At 46.4% G+C, this 21665-nt stretch overlaps 1 protein-coding gene across 2 annotated transcripts in view; it reads left to right on the forward strand.

Moving 5' to 3' along the window:
• MNAT1 (MNAT1 component of CDK activating kinase) overlaps positions 1 to 21665 on the forward strand; it is a 146157-nt gene that overhangs the window by 49162 nt on the left and 75330 nt on the right. For both annotated transcript variants that reach the window (XM_053403411.1, XM_053403330.1), the window contains exons 4-6: positions 3082 to 3185; positions 4113 to 4253; positions 16825 to 16950. In XM_053403411.1, the coding sequence (XP_053259386.1) occupies positions 3082 to 3185; positions 4113 to 4253; positions 16825 to 16950 (371 nt within the window). The remainder of the gene's footprint in view (positions 1 to 3081; positions 3186 to 4112; positions 4254 to 16824; positions 16951 to 21665) is intronic.

Genomic DNA, 21665 nt, shown 5'->3' on the forward strand with positions numbered 1-21665 from the left:
TAAAGGATGTCAGGGAAGTGCTGAGCCAGCTGCAAGCAAACCAGTTGTGGGTGAAATTGGAGAAGTGTCAGTTCCACACCAAGGAGGTGGAATTCCTGGGGTACCGCTTATCAGACAAGGGATTAGCCATGGATCCAGGGAAGGTCCAGGCGGTGCTGGAATGGAAGACACCGAAAACGAAAAAAGATGTGCAAAGGTTCTTAGGGTTTGGGAACTTTTACCGTAAATTCATCAAGAACTTTGCCCACTTAACGGCTCCCATCACGGACTGTCTAAGCAGCAAGAAGAAATTCGTTTGGACGGCGGAGGCGGAGCATGCTTTTGAGGAATTGAAAAGGGCATTCGCTTCGGAAGAACAGCTCCTGCATGTGGATTTACAAAAACCCATGAGAGTGGAAACTGATGCCTCAGACCGAGCGGTGGGGGCGGTGCTGCTTCAGCCAGGGAGCAATAAGTCGGAATGGAGACCGTGTGCCTTCTTTTCGCGTAAGCTGAACAAATCCGAGAGGAACTACACGGTATATGACCGAGAACTACTCGCCATTCACGAAGCGTTCCGGAGATGGAGACACTTACTAATTGGCGCACAACATAAGGTGCAAGTGTGTACGGACCACAAGAATTTGGAGTATTGGAGAACGGCACGGGTGCTCAACCAACGACAAGTGAGATGGGCCCAGGAGTTCTCCAAATTCCATTTTGAAATTTGCTATGTGCCAGGTCCAGAAAACATCAGAGCGGACGCTCTCTCTCGCAAACCTGAATATTTGGAGGGGGAGGGAGCGCCGGAAGAGAGACATATTATCCCAGAGGACCACTGGGTGTGTGGTGCGGCCTGGGTGGGGCAAAGAGAACTGGTAGAGGGAACGGTAAATGATGAGTACGCCCAGGACAAGCTCAGAGGTTTAAGGAGAGAGGGAGAAGACCCCGGGGGTTTTGAAGAAAGAAACGGGGCATTGTATTACAGAGGGGCGCTATATATACCCGAAGGGGAATTGAGGGGGAGAGTACTCAAACAGCTGCACGACAATCCCACAGCGGGGCATTTTGGGCAACACAAGACCATGTGGTTGGTGACCAGGGAGTTTTGGTGGCCCAAGGTGAGGGAGGATGTACGGGAGTATGTGAGAAGGTGTGACCAATGCCAGAGAGCCAAAGGAGAAAGGCGGGCACCAGCGGGGTTATTAGAACCGTTACCCACACCAGAACGACCGTGGGAGGCGGTGTCGATAGATTTTATGACTGATCTGCCCAAATCCCAGGGGAAAACCGCCATACTAGTCGTAGTAGACCTGTTAACTAAGATGGGTCACTTTGTAGCTTGCTCACATGCAGTCACGGCGGAAGAAACAGCGAAATTGTTTGTAGAACATATTTTCAGACTGCATGGCGCCCCTTTGAGGGTGGTTTCCGACAGAGGGAAACAGTTCACGTCCAGATTCTGGAGGAAACTTATGAGCTTATTGCACGTAGAGGTCAACTTTTCGACTGCCAGGCACCCTGAGACCAATGGGCAGGCGGAGAGAGCAAACGGTATTCTCCAACAATACCTGAGGTGTTATGTCAATGACAGAGAGAACGATTGGGTCGAAAAGTTGGCACTAGCGGAATTTGCTTACAATAATGCTGAGAATGTGTCCACCGGGATGAGCCCCTTTTTGGCTAATTATGGGTGCCACCCCAGGGCGTTTCCAGGGGAAGGAGGGGAAAGATGGAGTGTTCCGGCCGCGGAACTTTTTGTAGAAGAAATGGAAGCGATCCATCGTCAACTCCAACTCAACTTAGAAAGGGCCAAGGAAGAATATAAGAGGCAGGCAGACAAGAGCAGAAGGGAAGGTGAAACAATTAGGGTGGGGAGTCGGGTCTGGCTATCAACCCAAGGGTTGCCGTTCAAGGGGGGTTGCAAGAAATTGAGACCCAAAAGATTGGGACCATTTGAGGTCATCCAACAGGTCAACCCAGTGGCGTTCAGACTCCGGTTACCGAACCACATGAAACTGCACCCAGTATTCCACAGGTCATTACTGTCACCATACAGGGGGGAAGGTGAAGGGGTATCCACACGGGGGCCAGCCATAGAAGAAAGGGAAAGCCGCAACCATGTGGCGGAAATCATCGACTCCAGGTGGAAGGGTAATCAGGTGGAGTATTTGGTCGCGTGGGAAGGGGAACCGGAGTCGGAAAACACCTGGGTGAAGGCAGAGGAGGTCCGTGATGAGATCTTGATCGAAACGTTTCACCAAAGGTTCCCCAGGAAACCTCAGCCAGTAGCGAGGTTTCGGAGGGAGTACTTTGGCACCACCGACGATGAGGAGGAACTGGAGGGATTCAGGGAATCGGAGTTGGAAGGAGGAACGGACTCCGATGAGGAGGAGTACTTGGAAACCGGAGACAGCAAAAGGTGGAGGGAAGTGTTCGAAACTTCGGAAGATGAGGGAGGTTCCTTCAGGGGTTTTGCTCCCTCGCCTCCCGCAGAGGAGGGGAGGGAAGGGGGTGAAGGGGGCCCTGGAGGGGAGGTGGATGTCAGGGAACTGCCATCTGAGGCTAAGGAGGTGAAAGGGCTCATGGAGGGTGAGAGAGACCATTCAGCGGAGGAGGGGACCAGCAGGGGGAGAAGTGGAGTTCCAAGGGAAAGTGAGTCGGAGGGAGGGCTCAGAGACACTTCAAGCGGGAGCAGCGGGGAGATTTCAGGACCTCCTGTAGGGACACCCACTCCTCGGCGGAAACTGTCACGCCGAGAGTCCAGAAGACGCGTTTCCGTTAAGGAGCTTTTATGCTGGAAGAAGTTCCGTAAACGCCCACCGTCCGATTCAACGAGCGATTGATGGAGTCATGTTTAAGGAGCTCCATCACAGACAGAGGTTTGGGGACGTAGCCAAACTCTGAGGGATTAGGATTTTACGCACAAGCAGCTCATCATCCCATCACAGGAGTCTTAATTTTAAGGTGGGAATATATTTTTAGAAAACATTGTCCTTGAGTAAAAGTAATGCTTTGTTATGACTGCTGTTTAATATGAAGCTTTGCTTCTTTTCTTCACCCCTCTCTTCCCCACTGCTAATTTATAAAACGTTGATCTAGTGTTCAACCTGACCAACAACATTGATGTAGAAAATACAAGAAAGAAGATGGAGATGTATCAGAAGGAAAACAAGGAAGTCATTCAGAAAAATAAGATCAAACTGGTAAGTTGCCTGGGGTTGGCTTTTGTTTTGTTTTGTTTACAGTTCTTTGGATTATTTGCCAAAAGAAACAATGGCATTTTTATAAAAAAAAATACCTAGTGCTGTCCATTATACAAAATAGTAGACTTGCTAGAGCAAAAAAGTCTTGGTCCGCTATAGACTGTCTTCTGAATGGGTAAAGTAGTGGCTTAAATAAAGCAAGCTAAGTTTGAACAAATTTAAGGCATGTTCTTTGGGCTGGAGAACAAAAGCAAAAATTATATGCAGTGGGTTTTTTAAATTTTATATGCAGCATTCTGAGTCTGTCTTGTAATTAGAGCAAACACACAGGAAAGCTGTGCTGACACCCATATTCAGAACGAGTAAAGAGACATGTGAGGGAGTTGTGCTTCAGTACCTGTTGCTGTTTTGCAAGTCTGAAGCTTAGCCCACACATCAATCTAAACATACTGAGGAAGGGGAGACAGCAATTCCCTGGCTGCTTTAGAGTATTTGAGACTCAGCTTAGTTCTGATGTATTTTGTGTGTGTACATGACCTCTGTCACTTCAGCTTGCAAGTGGGTGATAGAGGGGACCCAGCGAATTCTACTCAAAAAATAATTTTAAAAATCCCTTCATGTAGAAAACTAGCATCTCAGGCTGGATTCTCTCCCCGGATATCCTAGCTTTCTATCTGGAGGAAAACCTTTTTGCTTGTTTCTGTTGAGCTGCATTCCATTGTGTTACCTGCCCGGCAAGGGTGGTCTGAAGTGGTGCAGCCTAGGCGCAAGTTCACTACCTCTGGGGAACGAGCCTTTGTGATGTTCCAAAACACGGCTCAGTCAAAGGTTTTCTCTTCCCATTGTTTTTCTGCTGCGATGGTCCTTGCTGAGACACCCTTTTCTTTGGCTTCATCTCCCAAGTGCTCCCTGTTTTCTCTCTCTTAGTCACGAGAGCAAGAGGAGCTGGAAGAGGCTCTGGAGGTTGAGCGGCAGGAAAGCGAGATCAGGCGGCTTCTTATACAAAAGGAGGAGCAAATGCAACAGATGCTGAAGAGGAAGAACAAGCAGGACCTTCTTGATAAGCTGGTAGGTGATGCAGCACCCAGAAGGGCATCTCAATTACTTAATACGGAAATGGGCAGATTCTCTCTCTCTCTCTGTTTGTCTGGCTTATTCCTATATCATGCCACCAAGGAAAAATGACCTTCTCCTAGGTTCCACTCCCAGAAAGATGATGTTCCCACACTAGGCTACTTAGAGTGGCTGGGGAAACTCAGCTTGATGGGTTGGGTATAAATTAATCACATTATTATTATTATTGCCATGCTTTGTTCAGTCACTTTTGATGGGTTGTTGTTGTTTAGTCGTTTAGTCGTGTCCGACTCTTCGTGACCCCATGGACCAGAGCATGCCACGCACTCCTGTCTTCCACTGCCTCCCGCAGCTTGGTCAAACTCATACTGGTAGCTTCGAGAACACTGTCCAACCATCTTGTCCTCTGTCGTCCCCTTCTCCTTGTGCCCTCCATCTTTCCCAACATCAGGGTCTTTTCCAGGGAGTCTTCTCTTCTCATGAAGTGGCCAAAGTATTGGAGCCTCAGCTTCACGATCTGTCCTTCCAGTGAGCACTCAGGGCTGATTTCCTTCAGAATGGATAGGTTTGATCTTCTTGCAGTCCATGGGACTCTCAAGAGTCTCCTCCAGCACCATAATTCAAAAGCATCAATTCTTGGGCGATCAGCCTTCTTTATGGTCCAGCTCTCACTTCCATATATCACTACTGGGAAAACCATAGCTTTTACTATACGGACCTTTGTTGGCAAGGTGATGTCTCTACTTTTTTCTCCTGCGATGGTCCTTGTTGAGACACATTTCTCTTTGGCTTTCTTTGTTTGTCTGGCTTATTCCTATATCATGCCACCAAAGACAAATGACCTTCTCCTAGCTTCCACTCCCAGAAAGATGATGTTCCCACACTAGGCTACTTATAGTGGCTGGGGAAACTCAGCTAGATGGGTGGGGTATAAATAATTACATTATTATTATTATTGCCATGCTTTGTTCAGTCACTTATTGATGGGACATCCACATAAATAATAATAAATAATAAAATTTATATTTATATCCCGCATTCCCCAGCCGAAGCCGGGCTCAGAGCGGCTAACAACAGTAAAAATAACACAGTTTACATAACATCACAATCAATTACCGTATTTTTTGCTCTATAAGACGCACCAGACCACAAGACGCACCTAGTTTTTGGAGGAGGAAAACAAGGAATTTTTTTTTCTGAATCTCAGAAGCCAGAACAGCAAGAGGGATCGCTGCGCAGTGAAAGCAGCAATCCCTCTTGCTGTTCTGGCTTCTGGGATAGCTGCGCAGCCTGCATTCACTCCATAAGACGCACACACATTTCCCCTTACTTTTTAGGATGGAAAAAGTGAGTCTTATAGAGCAAAAAATACGGTAATTGAAATACATTCTACAATCAATTTATTCTAAAATCAATTCAGAGTCAAATTAATGGCAACCATTGGGCTAGAGTTCTATGAGGATTAAAGAAGGAGGGGGATCAGACTGTGCCTCAGCCAAAGGCCTGGTGGAACAGCTCTGTCTTGCAGGCCCTGTGGAAAGATGTCAAGTCCCGCAGGGCCCTAGTCTCTTGTGATAGAGTGTTCCACCAGATCGGGGCCACAGCCGAAAAAGCCTTGGCTCTGGTTGAGGCCAGCCTAACCTCCCAGTGGCCCGGGATCTCCAAGACGTTTTTACTTGAAGACCGTAAGGTCCTCCGTGGGACATACCAGGAGAGGCGGTCCCGTAGGTACGAGGGTCCTAGGCCGTATAGGGCTTGAAAGGTTAAAACATGACCACCAAACTCCAATGATGATGATTCTGCATTTTCCCTGAGGATCTCCCTTTTCGCAGACTGCAGCAACTCTGATTTTTTTCCTTCTTCCCCAGAAGAATGGGTTGCACAGACCACAGCAGGATTTATTGAGCGGGTGGCTATACCCAAGGAGAACCTCGCCTGGGAGCAAGTGGATTTTTAACTTTTTTTAAAGGGGAGGTATTGTATTTTTTAATTATTCCTAGGCCATGGGCCTAGATATTTCGGCATGCTCCCTTTCTTGAAAGTTGACAGAAAAAGGAATTCCTGTGTAGCCTTTGACCTTGCAGGCAGCAGAGCAATATAATGTTTTAAAGACCTTGCAACCTGCTCAGGATCTGGCTGCTTTCCCTCCTTCCCTTCTTCTTTTCTTAAAAACTGCAACACGCCAGATATTGTGGGAAGTTGATTGCAATTCCTTTTGCAGATTGCAATGGGAGAGCGGCAATTAGATTGCATTAGGAGCCACCCATCTGGCAGTGGCTCTTTTTGTCAGTTTGTACACACAGTTTGTCTCGGTGCGTACGCTTTGTATCCCACCCTTCCTCCCAAGGAATTCAGAGTGACGCATGTCTCCTTGTGTTTTATTCCTCTCAACAATCCTGCAATGTAGGTTAGGCAGAGTACAGAGGTCGCTCAGCAAGTCTCACCACTGATGGGGGTTTAAACCCCAGCCTTTCTGGTCCAAGTCCCATACGGTAACCAATTATCCCACACTGGAGCAGGAGCAGGAGAATGACTGATTTATTCTGGAGACTGGCTCTTTTTCTGTCTTTTGCCCCCTGCCACCAAAGAAGATATTTCGTCAGTCTGCCAGTTGTGTACAGGACTGGTCATCGGGCTGTGTCAGATCTCTTAAAAAACACACCCTGGCTACTCTATTGGCATCATGGCCCAACCTGAATTTTCATTTTGGTCACATGGTTCCTCCATTGCATCCCATAATGTTCCCGTCCCCCTTCTCCTCTCCTCTGGGTCTCTTGTTACGAGCCCACCAGCTGGATTTCACTTTCTTCCTGTCTTGCACGCCCTCCCCCAAAAAACCCAACAACACTTTTTATTGTTTTGCTTTAATAGTCCTATCCAATTGTTGATGTGTTTTTATTTCTGTTCTGCTTCCGTTCTTCCTTTGGGAAGGCTGAGCATCTGAACTCCTTATCTGACCCTGAGGGATAGCCACTGAAACGAGAAGGAGATTTAGTGTCAGGTGATTTAAGAGGTGGTGAGCGGGTGGCTATACCCAAGGAGAACCTCGCCTGGGAGCAAGTGGATTTTTAACTTTTTTTAAAGGGGAGGTATTGTATTTTTTAATTATTCCTAGGCCACGGGCCTAGATATTTCGGCATGCTCCCCTTCTTGGAAGTTGACAGAAAAAGGAATTCCTGTGTAGCCTTTAACCTTGCAGGCAGCAGAACAATATAATGTTTTAAAGACCTTGCAACCTGCTCAGGATCTGGCTGCTTTCCCTCCTTCCCTTCTTCTTTTCTTAAGTCTATAGTCTCTGTCATTTCCCCTGTATTATCCAAATGGGTATTGAGCGTATGGATGCATTTAGAGCCCAAAGAGGTGGGTTAGAGGGCAAGGCAGGAACGCACTACATGCCTTATGCTGAGTCAGACCATTCATCCATTTGGCTTAGTTGTGTCTACACTGACTGGCAGCTGCTCTCCAGGTTTTCTTTTTAAACATTTTTGAAATTCATTTTCACTTTTAACATTTATTACCATACATAAATCATGATCATTTTACAAAAAGGATTCTCGGAATCCCGGAACTTCCCTCCATGGTTTCCCCAGATCCTCTTTTCAAACTGCATTCGATCATATTCTCCATATTTTCTTAAAACTCAGTTTTTATCATAGTTCTCGCTTCATTGCAAGTGTTTTCATAATCCTGCCAATGTTTTCAGTTGTTTCAAGTAACTTAGAAAATTTCCCCATTCTTTGTTAAATTTATTGTCCTCTTAATCTCTGATTTTCCTGGTCATTTTTGCCAATTCGGCATAGTCCACCATCTTTATCTGCCATTCTTCTTTTGTACTTGATTGTCCTCCTTCCATCTTTGGGCAAGTAGCATCCACGCAGCTGTTGTAGCATACATGAATAGTCTCTTCTGATCCTTAGGCTTTTCTGGACCTAGAATTCCTAGTAAGAAAGCTTCCGGGGTTTTTTTTTACAAAGGTAACTCTCCAGGTTTTCAGGCAGGAGTCTTTCCCCAGGTCTGCTTGATGATGCCAGAGGTTACTATGGAACTATGGTCCTGTTCACTCGGCAGAGACTTAGGAAGTTGCCTTACCACTGGTCCATCTAGTTCAACATTGCCAACTCTGGTTGGCAGCGGTTTTACAGGGTTTGGAGCAGGGGATATTATTCCCAGCCCTTCCTGGAGATGCCGGGATTGAACCTGGGGACCTTCTGCTTGCAAAGCAGATGCTCTTACAACTAAGCTGCTGCATTTTCTGCTCATCTTGTAGGAAAGTATTGGGGAGGTCTAAGCAAACCTCTCTCTCCTCAAAACTGACAGGTTTCATAGACTGTATATGCATTGTGCTAAGTACCCCTGGCAGCAGAGAGCAGCCTCGAAGTCTTAAGCCCACAGTTGTTTGGCCTAGGAATGCTGGCCTGGCATTTTCTTCCTTACAGCCACCCCAAAAGAGTAGAAGGAATTGGACTTAGATGGTGCGATCACATATCGTATTTTTTGCTCCATAAGACACACTTTCCCCCCTCTTAAAATCTAAGGGGAAATGTCTGTGCATCTTATGGAGCGAATGTGTGGTCCCTGGGGCTGGGGGGGGGGAACCCGGGCTTCCCCCGCCAGCCCCGACAAGCTCTGTCCCTTCCCCCACCTCCCGCAAAAGCCAGGGATAGCCGCGCTACCTTTAAAGAGTGTGCGGCTTTTGCAGGAGGTGGGGGAAGGGACAGAGCGAGGCTTTCTCACTTCTCCCACCTCCCGCAAAAGCCCCCAAGAGCCACACTCCCTTTAAAGAGCTGCATGGAGTGTGTGTGTGGCTCTTGGGGGCTTTTCCCTGAGGAGGGAGAAGGGCAACCCATCAGTGATGGGCTGCCCTTCTCCCTCCTCGGGGAAAAGCCTGCAAGCGCCGCACACACGCTCCACGCGGCTCGTGAAAGGGAGCGCTGAGCAGAGCCTGGGATGCATACAGGCTCTGCTCAGCGCTCCCTTTAAATAATTTTTCCCCCTTGAATCCCCCCCCAAAAAAAACACACTAGGTGAGCCTTATGCTCAGGTGCGCCTTATGGAGTGAAAAATACGGTACCTTTTGAGAGCCAAATCTCAAGCAATAGCATCCTTTAAGCCAGGAATAGCCAATGTGGGCCCCTCCAGACATTTTGGACTACAACTCCCATCATCATTGACCTTGCTGGCTGATGGGGGTCGTAGTACAGCCACATCTCAATAGTATCGCATTGGCCACCCCCGCTTTAAGCTATGACAGCTAAAAGAATCTGGGTGGGCTAAGGGGGAAGTTGCCTCTGAGCCTAGTCTCTCTCTCTTTGGGGTTCTTTTTTTTTAAAAAAAGCTTAAAGGTCCCACGAGAGGGTCTTGAAGGGCAGACTTCCTCCCTGCCCTCCCCCATGAAACCTTCACAGATGCGTCCTTGTGTGTAAAATATTTCCAAAGCAGCCTCTGGTAAAAACGTAAAGCAGACCAGGACATTCCAAAGCCTAACAACAAAGCTACTGAAATAATGCTTTTGAATGCTGTGTTATGGCAATAAGCAAAATCAAGCCAAACTCTGGGGCTGTCCGAAACCCACAGCTGTTGAAGAAAACTGCAGCTGCGCTGCTCACTACCTTCCCCTTCCTTTTGTAATGTCTGAGATAATTTTTCCCATAGCCTGACTTCGGGAGTTTCTGCAGTCCCCCCCCCACCGCAACCCCCTCCCCAATATCATTGGTTGCAATTGACTGGACATGAGAGCCCAAGTAAATTCAACATGATGGGAAGTAAACAACCAATATTACCTAATGCAGAAAAGAGGAATAGATGAAAATTCAGCAGCACAGACAAACAAAAACCCAGCGAAGAGAAAATCCACACCAAATGAGCCAGCGCGGTGTAATGGTTAGATCAATGGATTAGGACCTGGGAGAGCAGGGTTCGAATCCCTACTCAGCCATGAAGTTCACTGGGTGACCTTGGACCATAGCTGTCAACTTACAGATTCGAAAATAAGGGACCAGCAGCCAAAATAAGGGATTTTAGTCAACCAGCAGCCAAACAAAGCCTCAAGCGGTGGTTCCCACAGCGCAGCAACCCGGCAAAGGGGATGCAGCAAGGAAAACCACCGTCACCTCTCCGCTGGGAAGCGCTGAGCAAAGGCGAGTCCCCAGGCAACACGGCCGATTTGATCGGCACAAGGCATGCAAGCTCCACCCCCCAGTCGTTCTTATTGGGTGAGCAACGCAGCCAAGCAACACAGTTGGAGCCTCCCTCCTCCTTGGCCGGCAAGGAGGGAGGGAGAGGAGCTGCTTCCTTTGAAACCGGGGAAATGTAAGGGACATCATCAATAAGGGACAGCAGCGGGACACGGCGCTGGGATAAGGGAGTGTCCCGCCAAATAAGGGACGGTTGACAGCTATGCCTTGGACTAGTCACCCTCTCCTAGTCTAGCCTACCTCACAGGGTTGGTGTGAGTGTGAAATGGGGGGGAGGAGGAGAGCCACCTACACCAGAGCTTCCCAAACTTTTCATGTCGCTGGCACACTTTTTAGACATGCATCATTTCGCGACACAGTAGATCGGTTTTACTAGTAAACTGGAGGTTTAAACTAACCCCTTTCCAGTCCCGGGAAGCACGGGGAGTGTTTGCACGACACACCTGCACACTGCGGCCAACGCACGATCGTGTCGCGACACACAGTTTGGAAAGCTCTGATCTACCCCACCTTGAAATCCACAGATGATAAAGGTGGTATACAAATGAAAATAACTAACTAATCAACCACAGTCTTTGCTGGTATTCCAGTGGTTTGCAGAAAAGGGGCCACATGGTCCTTACTTGGTCGGGAGTTGTGTAATTTAGGTTGAGATGCAGGGATTGTTCCAAAGTCACCCATTGAGCTCCATGGCTGAATGGGGATTTGAATCCAGTTGTCCCCAATTGTAGTGGACCCTCTAATCATTACACATGGTCAGTAGGCAAGACATCTCCCCCTGTACATGGGGAAACACGACGGAAAGCCCTATCTCTTTATCTGAAGTGGCAGGGGAGGAATACATGGAGGAGGCAAGCTGTAAGGTATACGTAGTCTGAAGTTCATAACAGCTCCAGTACTAACAGTTTATTTCTTTTAATGGCTGGAGTGGAAGGGGGGAGGGTTAAACTGAGTCACCAAAGTGTTTCCAACTCAGCTTTAAATGCTCTTTTAATTTATACGGGGCGGACATTGTTTTCTTACACAGCAGTTGGTTTTACTGGAAATCCATTTTGCCAGATGGCTTGCAAAAAAAAAAGAGCAGTTATAAATAATCTTTATAACATGACCAAAATAGGTAACTTAATGACATTTGTGCACACATTGCTACTAAACATATCTAAATATGTTGTTAATGGCTGAAAGGTAATGCGAAGGGCAGGGGGGAAAGAAGGTTCTTGTTTGTGTTTCTTTCCACCCTAAAGGGAATATTCACAATCTCCTTTGCGAATTCTCAATTAATTTTTTTTCTTTAAAAGAAAAAAAATCTCAGTTTGCATTGGTGGTGAGAACCTCATGCCTTATGGAGTGCAGGTTATCATTCTGATGGGATAGATCTTAAGTAGTTCTGGGATGCTTCTGAATCTATAAACAAGCCCTCTGCATTCCAGATAGCATCCCTCTTATAGTCTCCACCCCCAAGTTCAGCCCGGATATGGAGGTTCACCCTTGCAGTGAAGTTCCCTCACTGCAAGAAGTGAAGTTACAGGGAACCAGGCAGAGGGCCTTCTTGGTAGTAGCGCCCGCCCTGTGGAACGCCCTCCCATCAGATGTCAAGGAGATAAAGAGCTACACACCTTTTAGAAGACATCTGAAGGCGCCCCTGTTTAGGGAAGTTTTTAATGTTTGATGTTTTATTGTGTTTTTGTATTTTGCTGGAAGCTGCACAGAGAGGCAGGGGCAACCCAGTTAGATGAGTGGCATATAAATAATAAAGTTATTGTTGGTTATTATTAGTGTCCGTCTCTGTATGACTTCCTTGCATTATTCAGAAATTGCCCACATGCTTTTTGGGTTCTCTCTTTGTGACTGTATGATCTGGAAATTTCCCCTTTCTGTTCATAAACTGTGTTTTTAAATTTCCAGGTTCATCCTAGAGGGGATGGTCCCTTTTCATAGCAGAGGTAGACAATGTGGTGCTGCTTCCTCCTCCTCCTCCTCCTCCTCCTCCTCCTCCTCCTCCTCTTCTTCTTCTTCTTCTTCTTCTTCTTCTTCTTCTTCCACCCTATGCCCGGAGGTCTCAGGGCAGTTCATAGAATAAAATCAAAATATTAAACCAGAAAATACATAATCAAAATAAAAACAACCCAATACCCCCCCCCCAAAACCCTACATTTCAAAAGGGCATAGGATGTCAACCAAATAAACGAAAGGCCTGGTTAAAAATGAACGTTTTTGCCTGGCACAAAATGTATATACACCTTTGTTGGCGCAAGGTGTATAATGAAGGTGCCAGCTGAACTTCCCTGGGGAGAGCATTCCTCAGACAGGGAGCCACCGCAGAGAAGGCCCGTTCTCGTGTTGCCACCCTCTGGACCTCTCGTGGAGAAGGCACATGAAGGAGGGCCTCAGAAGATGATTTCAGGGTCTGGGCAGGTTCATATGGAAAGAGGTGGTCCTTGAGGCATTGAGGTCCTGAGCCGTTTAAGGCTTTATAGGTCAAAACCAGCACTTTGAATTGGGCCCAGAAACTAATTGGTAGCCAGTGCAGTTGGACCAGGATCAGTGTAATATGCTCAAACCATCTTGCTCCAGTGAGCAACCTGGCCGCTGAATTGTGCACTAGCTGAAGTTTCCAAACCGTCTTCAGAGGCAGCCCTACATATAATGCATTGCAGTAATCTAACCCTGAGGTTACCAGAGCATAGACAACAGTAGTTAGGCTATCCCTGTCCAGATAGGGGTGTAGCTGGACCACCAGCTGAAGCTGATGGAAGGCACTCTGGGCCACTGAGGCCACCTGAGCCTCGAGCAACAGCACAGGATTCCGGAGTACCCCCAAGCCATGAACCTGCTCCTTCAGAGGAAGTCTAACCCCATCAAGAGCAGGCGCTCTCCCACCCATCTGGTCTAGGGAGCCACCCACTAACAGTGCCTCAGTCTTATCTGGATTGAGCCTCAGTTTGTTGGCTCTCATCCAGTCCATTACCGAGGCAAGACACTGGTCCAGCACTTCCACTGCCTCACCTGCAGATGTAAAGGAGAAATAGAGCTGAGAGTCATCAGCATATTGCTGGCAACATACTCCAAACATCTGGATAACCCCCCCCCAGCGGTTTCATGTAGATGTTAAACAACGTAGGGGATAGGATTGAGCCTTGCGGAACCCCACATCGAAGGTTCCACGGGGATGAAAAGCTTTCCAAGCAACACCCTCTGGGAACGACCATCCAAGTAGGACTGGAACCACTGTAAAGCGGCACCACCCATCCCTAGTTTGGACAGTCGCTCCGGAAGGATACCATGGTTGATGGTATCGAAAACCGCTGAGAGGTCGAGAAAAATTAACAGGGACATGTTTCCTATGTCTCTCTCTTGACAGAGGTCATCATATAGGGCGACCAAAGCACTTTCTGTGCCACAACTGGGCCAATCCAGTCCCTAGATGTCACTGGACTATAACCCCCATAATCCCATAATCACCGGCCAATGGCCTGCTGCTGGGGGTTGATGGGAGCCTTGCTGCATCTGGAGGCAAGCACTCTAGCCTTGCCGATGGCCAGTCCTGTCTCCTCTCCCATGTCTCCTTGCCTGGCTATTTCTGCCTCTGTACGCTGTAGAGAACAGAAGCGGAAGCATCTCCGGGGTCATTTTAAGTTTGATGATTCAATTGTTCTGTGAAATAATATTGGGAGATGGCAGCTGAGAGCTTGAGTGGATGGTGTTTATATATACACGTTTACTCACATGTCAAACGAGAGGTTTGGAACAAGGCTTGATTGGCAGGTAAGCTCCGGACTGGGAAAAAATATACTGCTGCTTCACGCAGTGCACTGTTTATTTCTTTAACATATTTACTCAGCCGTGGCTTTCAGAGGGGTTTACAAAGTGACATTAAAATGAAACAAAGAGAGAATTGAGCGGGCAGTTTAGAATATCCAGCAAAAAATATAGACAGAACTAAAGAGCTTTGGAAACTGAATTTTTGCCTGGTGCTGAAAATAAAAACACTGCCAGGAGAATGGAGTTCTGCAATATGTGGGGCCACCACTGAAAAGCCCCTGTCTCCTTTCACCCCATTCCCAACTTGTGTGTTGATGCAGATGGGCACCCAAAGCAGGGCTTCTGGAGCTGATTTGAAGCCACGCAGATTCATCCAGGAGAATGTGGTCCTTTAAAATTTTGTACCCTGACCCCTTGCAATTGAGGGCTTTGTAGGGTACAACCAACGCTTTGAATTGTGCTCAGAAATGCACCGGTTTCCAGTGTCGCTGTTCCAAAACTGGCACAATCTGTTCTGTATGAGCAGTAGGAAAATAAGAAGAGCTTTGCGGCTGGATCAATGTAGGGGAAAACGTGAAGTCAGCCAATGCCTCCCTTGATTCCCGCAGCCCCTGTTAACTCTGTCAGGACAGCGAATCACAAGAGCAGGTGTCGGCCAAAATCACGATGCAGGAAACACTGGGAAGCTAGCCAATGCCCCCATCCTTATTTCAGACTTTGTGATATATTGGTATATTGCGATGTTTTGCTGGTGATATATCATGATGTTGAAAACCAAATATTGCCCAGCCCTACGTCCCACTTGTGTTTTCCTGCAACTGGTGTTCGCCAGCAGTCTGCCTCTGAAAATGGAGGTGATGATGATGATGATAATAATAATAATAATAATAATAATAATAATAATAATAATAAATTTTATTTATATCCCGCCCTCCCCAGCCAAAGCTGGGCTCAGGGCGGCTAACAACAATAAAACAGTGCAAAAGTACAACACAAACAACACTCTAAAATCATTCATTATAAAATTAATTAAATTCAAGCCACTGGCCACCATTGGGCCAGAGCTCCACGAAGATTGCCGAGGGAGGGAGTCAGGCTGTGCCCTGGCCAAAGGCCTGGCGGAACAGCTCTGTCTTGCAGGCCCTGCGGAAAGATGTCAAGTCCCGCAGGGCCCTAGTCTCTTGTGACAGAGTGTTCCACCAGGTCGGAGCCACAGCCGAAAGAGCCCTGGCTCTAGTTGAGGCCAGCCTAACTTCTCTGTGGCCTGGGACCTTCAAGATGTTTTTATTTGAAGACCGTAAGGTCCTCCGTGGGGCATACCAGGAGAGGCGGTCCCGTAGGTACGAGGGTCCTAGGCCGTATAGGGCTTTAAAGGTTAAAACCAGCACCTTAAACCTGGTCCTGTACTCCACCGGGACCCAGTGCAGCTGGTATAGCACCGGGTGAATGTGATCTCGCAGCGAATACCTCGTAAGGAGTCTCGCTGCAGCATTCTGCACCCGCTGGAGTTCTGGGTCAGTCTTAAGGGCAGCCCCATGTAGAGCGAGTTACAATAATCCAGTCTGGAGGTGACCGTCGCGTGGATCACAGTGGCTAGGTTAGGGCGAGATGATTGTTTATACCATCATGAGTCGCAGCAATTCCTAACCTTATCCTCCAGGAGTTTTTCCTTAACCCATATCATCACATGCACTGTCCTGCCCTACAGAAGTGGAGCAGAAAAATGTGCACTGTGATACTACATAATTCATTTTCTTAACTGCGTATCAGGAGGAGGGGAGGAATCTGCCATTTTTGGTCTCAAGCCCGCGGCGGGCATTGCATCTAGTTCCCGTCAAAGCTCGGGAGTCAGTTCAGCCAATAATTTGATTTCTTGTTCCTTGGTATGCAGAGTGTTTGCCCGCATTAACAATCCTTCTGTTGTTTCTCTTGCTCATAAAAATTTAAGTAATTTTAACTTGTTTTTGAGCAACTTTCATTGCTTCGTATGTGCACGCACGCCCATTTTCTTTTAAAATAGGAAAGGTTTTGACTGGCCTCCCTAAAAAGGAGTCACTAAAGGAGAAAATAAATATGCTGTTGGTTTCGTGTACAATAGCGCCATTGTGCAAAGGGGGAGCGAGGATCACCTCCAATCGGCCTCAGGTGAAATCTAATGGAGAACCAATTTGAAACTGGATGGAGTTCATTGGTCGAAAGAATGCGTCTTAGATAAACATCTGATCCAAGTTAGATGACTTTCTGTGCTGCTTGTTTTTGTGATTAAGTTCTAATTATTATTACTTAAAAAAACATTTTTTAATACATAATGGCTGCATTTGGCCTTCTGAAATAAGGAGCTTGTTATATTGTCATTTAATGTGGAATCTATAAAAATGGCTGTTTGCAAGTCCCTCTGATTTATGAGGCTAATGCAGCTTTTTCTTATTACTGAAAGTGATCGTTTTCTGGTAAACCAGGAGTATCGAGCCGTGTCCTGTTCTCCTGAAAACAGCCTTTTGAGATGCAATTTGTCATTCTAGGAATATACGGCACTAATGGTGAATTGTTTATGCCTTTTAAATATTTTACTCTCTCTTATTTCTCTCTCTCCTTAATTCCATTTACAGGAAAGTTCTCATCTTCCTGCTTCTTTGCTGTTGGCCCAGCACAAAGACAGGTCTACCCAACTCGAAATGCAACTGGAGATTCCCAAACCAGTCAAGCCAGTTGCATTTTCGACTGGCATCAAAATGGTAAGGCCAGACATCTTTCTGTGTGTGTGTGTGTGTGTGTGTGTGTGTGTGTGGAGGGAGAGGGATGAGTTTTCTGCATTCAGCATCGCAGTCTTTAGCTGCTTCAGTCTTGGTCTTTGAGATCTACATTTGACTTGCGTTTAACACCATGCCAGCATCAAACTTTGTGGTTGCACTTAAATAGTGTTGGTATAATGTAAATTTGAAGGCGGTGGTTAAAAAATAAATAAAGGAGGGGGATTATTATTATTTATTAAATTTCAATACCACTCTTCATCTGAAGATCACAGGGTGGTTTACAATATAAGCCCCCCTAAAATACATTATGTTCTACACTGGTGCATGCAATCTGGTGTGAACCAGATTTCCACGTGGTTATTGTGAACATGTGTGTCGCCTATTTTGAGTGGGCTTGTGATGGTGGAAGTAGGCAGCCCTCTGTTTAGAGTGATCGGCGGGCGGGTGTGTGTGTTGAACTAGAATCCCTTCCAACATTCTTTGGGTTTTACCCAACAAAATGGTTCAATTCGCATAAGGGCTTCCGCTCACAGAACAGAGCTTCCCCTCCCTCTCCTCTCAGTGCGTGCTCTCCATGCCCCCCCAAACTGTTTTGGGGGTTCCACCCAACGCTCTGGAGCAGATTTGGAGGGGGGCATGCAGGGATGTGCAGGGAGAGGATGGGAAGTTGCGTTGTGCAAGTAGATATCCTTGTGTTAACCAAACAACTTCATTGGACACAACCCAATGAGTCTAAGTGGTGTTTGCACAATCCGTAGGTACACAAGAACTCCATGATTGCGCAAGCGACTCTGCCGTACTTTCTAGTTGCTCAGTAGTTAACAAAGCCACAAGTAGCTTTTGTTTGGGTGATGACTTAATCTTCTGTGCTGCTTAAACACTCCTTGCTCTCTTAATTCAAAATACAAAATAGGGCCGATTGCATGCAATCTTGAAATGCTTTTCTTTTTCTTTCCTCCCTCGATGTTAGCCCTCCAAAGCTTTCCTTGCTTGTTTTAACACATTTTTGTTGGTTCCCTGTAGCAAAATGCATTGTATGGAGATAATTACTTAATTCCTCAAATATCCCAATGCCATTTGGAGCAGTTTTATCTGGAACGTCAATCTTGTAAACGGTGAAGCGGTTCAGCGTGATTTCTGTAAGAACACTTCAGATAATTGGCAGCTAAAGCAAGCTGCAAACTTTTTTACCCTTACAGACATGTTGGCCAAAGTCTTGTGTCAGCATGTGTCCAGCCCATATTTTGGCAAAAGGGATCTTACCCAGGATTCTTGATTTTTCCTGGGGATCTAGCTTTTGCATAGCACTTAGCTTCCCTTGTCCAATGAGGCCTTACAAAAGGCTGTCCAATGAGGCCTTACAAATAGCGGGGGAGAGAAGGCAAGCAAAATGCGAGGGAGATAGTGAAAGATACAGGAAATTGAATGCAGATTTCCAAAGAATAGCAAGGAGAGACAAGAAGGCCTTCTTAAACGAGCAATGCAAACAAATAGAGGAAAACAACAGAATGGGAAGAACCAGAGATCTGTTCAAGAAAATTGGGGATATGAAAGGAACATTTCGTACAAAGATTACCATAATAAAGGACAAAAGTGGAAAGGACCTAACAGAAGCAGAAGACATCAAGAAGAGGTGGCAAGAATACACAGAGGAATTATACCAGAAAGATATGGATGTCTCGTACACCCCAGGCAGTGTGATTGCTGACCTTGAGCCAGAGATCCTGGAGAGTGAAGTCAAATGGGCCTTAGAAAGCACTGCAAATAACAAGGCCAGTGGAAGTGATGGTATTCCAGCTGAACTATTTAAAATTTTAAAAGATGATGCTGTTAAGGTGCTACACTCAATATGCCAGCAAGTTTGGAAAACTCAGCAGTGGCCAGAAGATTGGAGAAGATCAGTCTACATCCCAATCCCAAACAAGGGCAGTGCCAAAGAATGCTCCAACTACCGCACAATTGCACTCATTTCACATGCTAGCAAGGTTATGCTTAAAATTCTACAAGGAAGGCTCAAGCAGTATGTGGACCGAGAACTCCCAGAAGTGCAAGCTGGATTTAGAAGAGGCAGAGGAACCAGAGACCAAATTGCAAACATGCGCTGGATTATGGAGAAAGCTAGAGAGTTCCAGAAAGACATCTACTTCTGCTTCATTGACTATGCAAAAGCCTTTGACTGTGTCGACCACAGCAAACTATGGCAAGTTCTTAAAGAAATGGGAGTGCCTCATCACCTCATCTGTCTCCTGAGAAATCTCTATGTGAGACAAGAAGCCACAGTTAGAACTGGATATGGAACAACTGATTGGTTCAAAATTGGGAAAGGAGTACGACAAGGCTGTATTTTGTCTCCCTGCTTATTTAATTTATATGCAGAATACATCATGCGAAAGGCTGGGCTGGATGAATCCCAAGCTGGAATTAAGATTGCCGGAAGAAATATCAACAACCTCAGATATGCAGATGACACAACCTTGATGGCAGAAAGTGAGGAGGAATTAAAGAACCTTTTAATGAGGGTGAAAGAGGAGAGCGCAAAATATGGTTTGAAGCTCAACATCAAAAAAACGAAGATCACGGCCACTGGTCCCATCACCTCCTGGCAAATAGAAGGGGAAGAAATGGAGGCAGTGAGAGATTTTACTTTCTTGGGCTCCATGATCACTGCAGATGGTGACAGCAGCCACGAAATTAAAAGACGCCTGCTTCTTGGGAGAAGGGCAATGACAGGCCTAGACAGCATCTTGAGAAGTAGAGACGTCACCTTGCCAACAAAGGTCCGTATAGTTAAAGCCATGGTTTTCCCAGTAGTGATGTATGGAAGTGAGAGCTGGACCATAAAGAAGGCTGATCGCCGAAGATTTGATGCTTTTGAATTATGGTGCTGGAGGAGGCTCTTGAGAGTCCCATGGACTGCAAGAAGATCAAACCTATCCATTCTGATCCGGGGAGGAGGAGATTTAAGGAGCTGTGGGAAGGCGAGGGCCTCATTGGTTGCTGTGTTCACTAGGCCTGAGCTGATTTGTTTCTTTGAATAAAGAGTTAACATCAGTGACACCTTGTGAGTTATTGCAGAGCTGCACCCGGCACCCGCCCTGACATTGGGCTGAGGCTACACAGGGATGTGTGAGCGTGTGTAGAAACTCGACTTCTGTACAAGCATAAACTTAACATTTAGTACTCGATACACTTTTGCCTCTGGCCCTCCCTTCTACTGGCATGTGGTCCTTGGAAGGTCGATCTAAAAAATGGCATCTGCTGGGAAATGGATAGCAATAAACATGGAGGAGCTGCTGCTTCTTCTTCTTCTTCTTCTTCTTCTTCTTCTTTTCTTCTTCTTCTTCTTCTTCTTCTTCTTCCCCCCTCTTCCTCTTCTTTCTATCAGAAGATATTACAGGGCCTAGATGTCCCACTTATCTTCCAGCTCTCTCTGACGGGCGAGCTGTTTCCAGGAGAGAGGTATGAAACTACTGATTTCAAAATATTAATTTCCCCCTGCCTTTCGGCAAAACAGCTTTCCAGGCAGCTAACAACAGAAATTAAAGCTCTAAATTTAAAACAAATGTGGCAATAAAAATGTCTCAAACAGCAGCGAGAGGAGGCCAGCAATAAAACCATCAGCAACAAGTCAGCAGTGAAATGATAAAGCTGCCCTGAAATATTATCCACAAAAACATCACCTGGCACCTAAAAGCTAATAAAGGAAAGGTGTCGGGGAGAGCATTCCACAATCCGGGCAACATGGTTGATACGGCACTGTCCCTATTCACTTCTCAACTGTCCTCTGTAGATGGGGACCCCCGGAGAAGGCCTCTGAAGGAAGTTCATATGGGAGATGATGGCATGGGCACTTTCTGGATATTTTGCAAGGAACATCTGTGTGCTGGCACAATTCCCCTAGCTGCGCTATCTTCTTGTAGAAGAAGAAGCTTCAGTTGCACACTTCACGGTGGTTGGGGATGAAGGGAGGTTTGTTTCAACAACACCTGGAAGGCCACCATGTTGGCTATCCTTGTAGAAAGTACAGAACTACGCATACCATTGGGGTGATTGGGTATAGAAGAACATCTTACGTCCCTGTGGAGAGAAACAATTGCAGGGTAGAGGTGCAGTTCATGCCTTCATCATGTATGCTTCCATGAGGTATCTGGTTTTGACTGGCCATTATGGGAAGCAGGATGGTGGACCAGACAGAGCTTTTGATCTGAACTAGCAGGGCTCTTCTTACGTTCTTATTATCAGTCTCTCTCCCCAGTGCTGCTTGGGAGTATTTAAATTCAGTGTTTCAAAGTTTTTGAACAGTTCAGTCCACCGTCTTGATTCAAAATGGTGCCCAACTGTATCTGAATATAGATGAAAACCTGCTCCTCCATCTCAGGAACTGCCATGCAACATTTGGTTGTGGAATCTTAAGAGCTGTACAACTGCAGAGCAAACAACTTTCTGAAAAATATAGGGCTGGATTCAACCAAGTTGTTGAGCTAGCAGAAGCTGGGGCAATGGGACTCTCCCTTCTGGAAAGAGTTTGTAGATTTCTCTTGTGCACTGGAATGTCTCAAGCCAGACACAAAGCCTGGAGTTTATTGTTGTTGTTGTTGTTGTTGTTGTGGATATAACAAAGACCTTTCAGCCACATTAGAAAATTAAAACGTTCTTAGCAAAGAAAAGGTTCAAGTAGGAACATGTTTAGCTACATT

Source organism: Podarcis raffonei, chromosome 1 (genome assembly GCF_027172205.1).
Source record: "Podarcis raffonei isolate rPodRaf1 chromosome 1, rPodRaf1.pri, whole genome shotgun sequence".
NCBI classification, from domain to species: domain Eukaryota; kingdom Metazoa; phylum Chordata; class Lepidosauria; order Squamata; family Lacertidae; genus Podarcis; species Podarcis raffonei.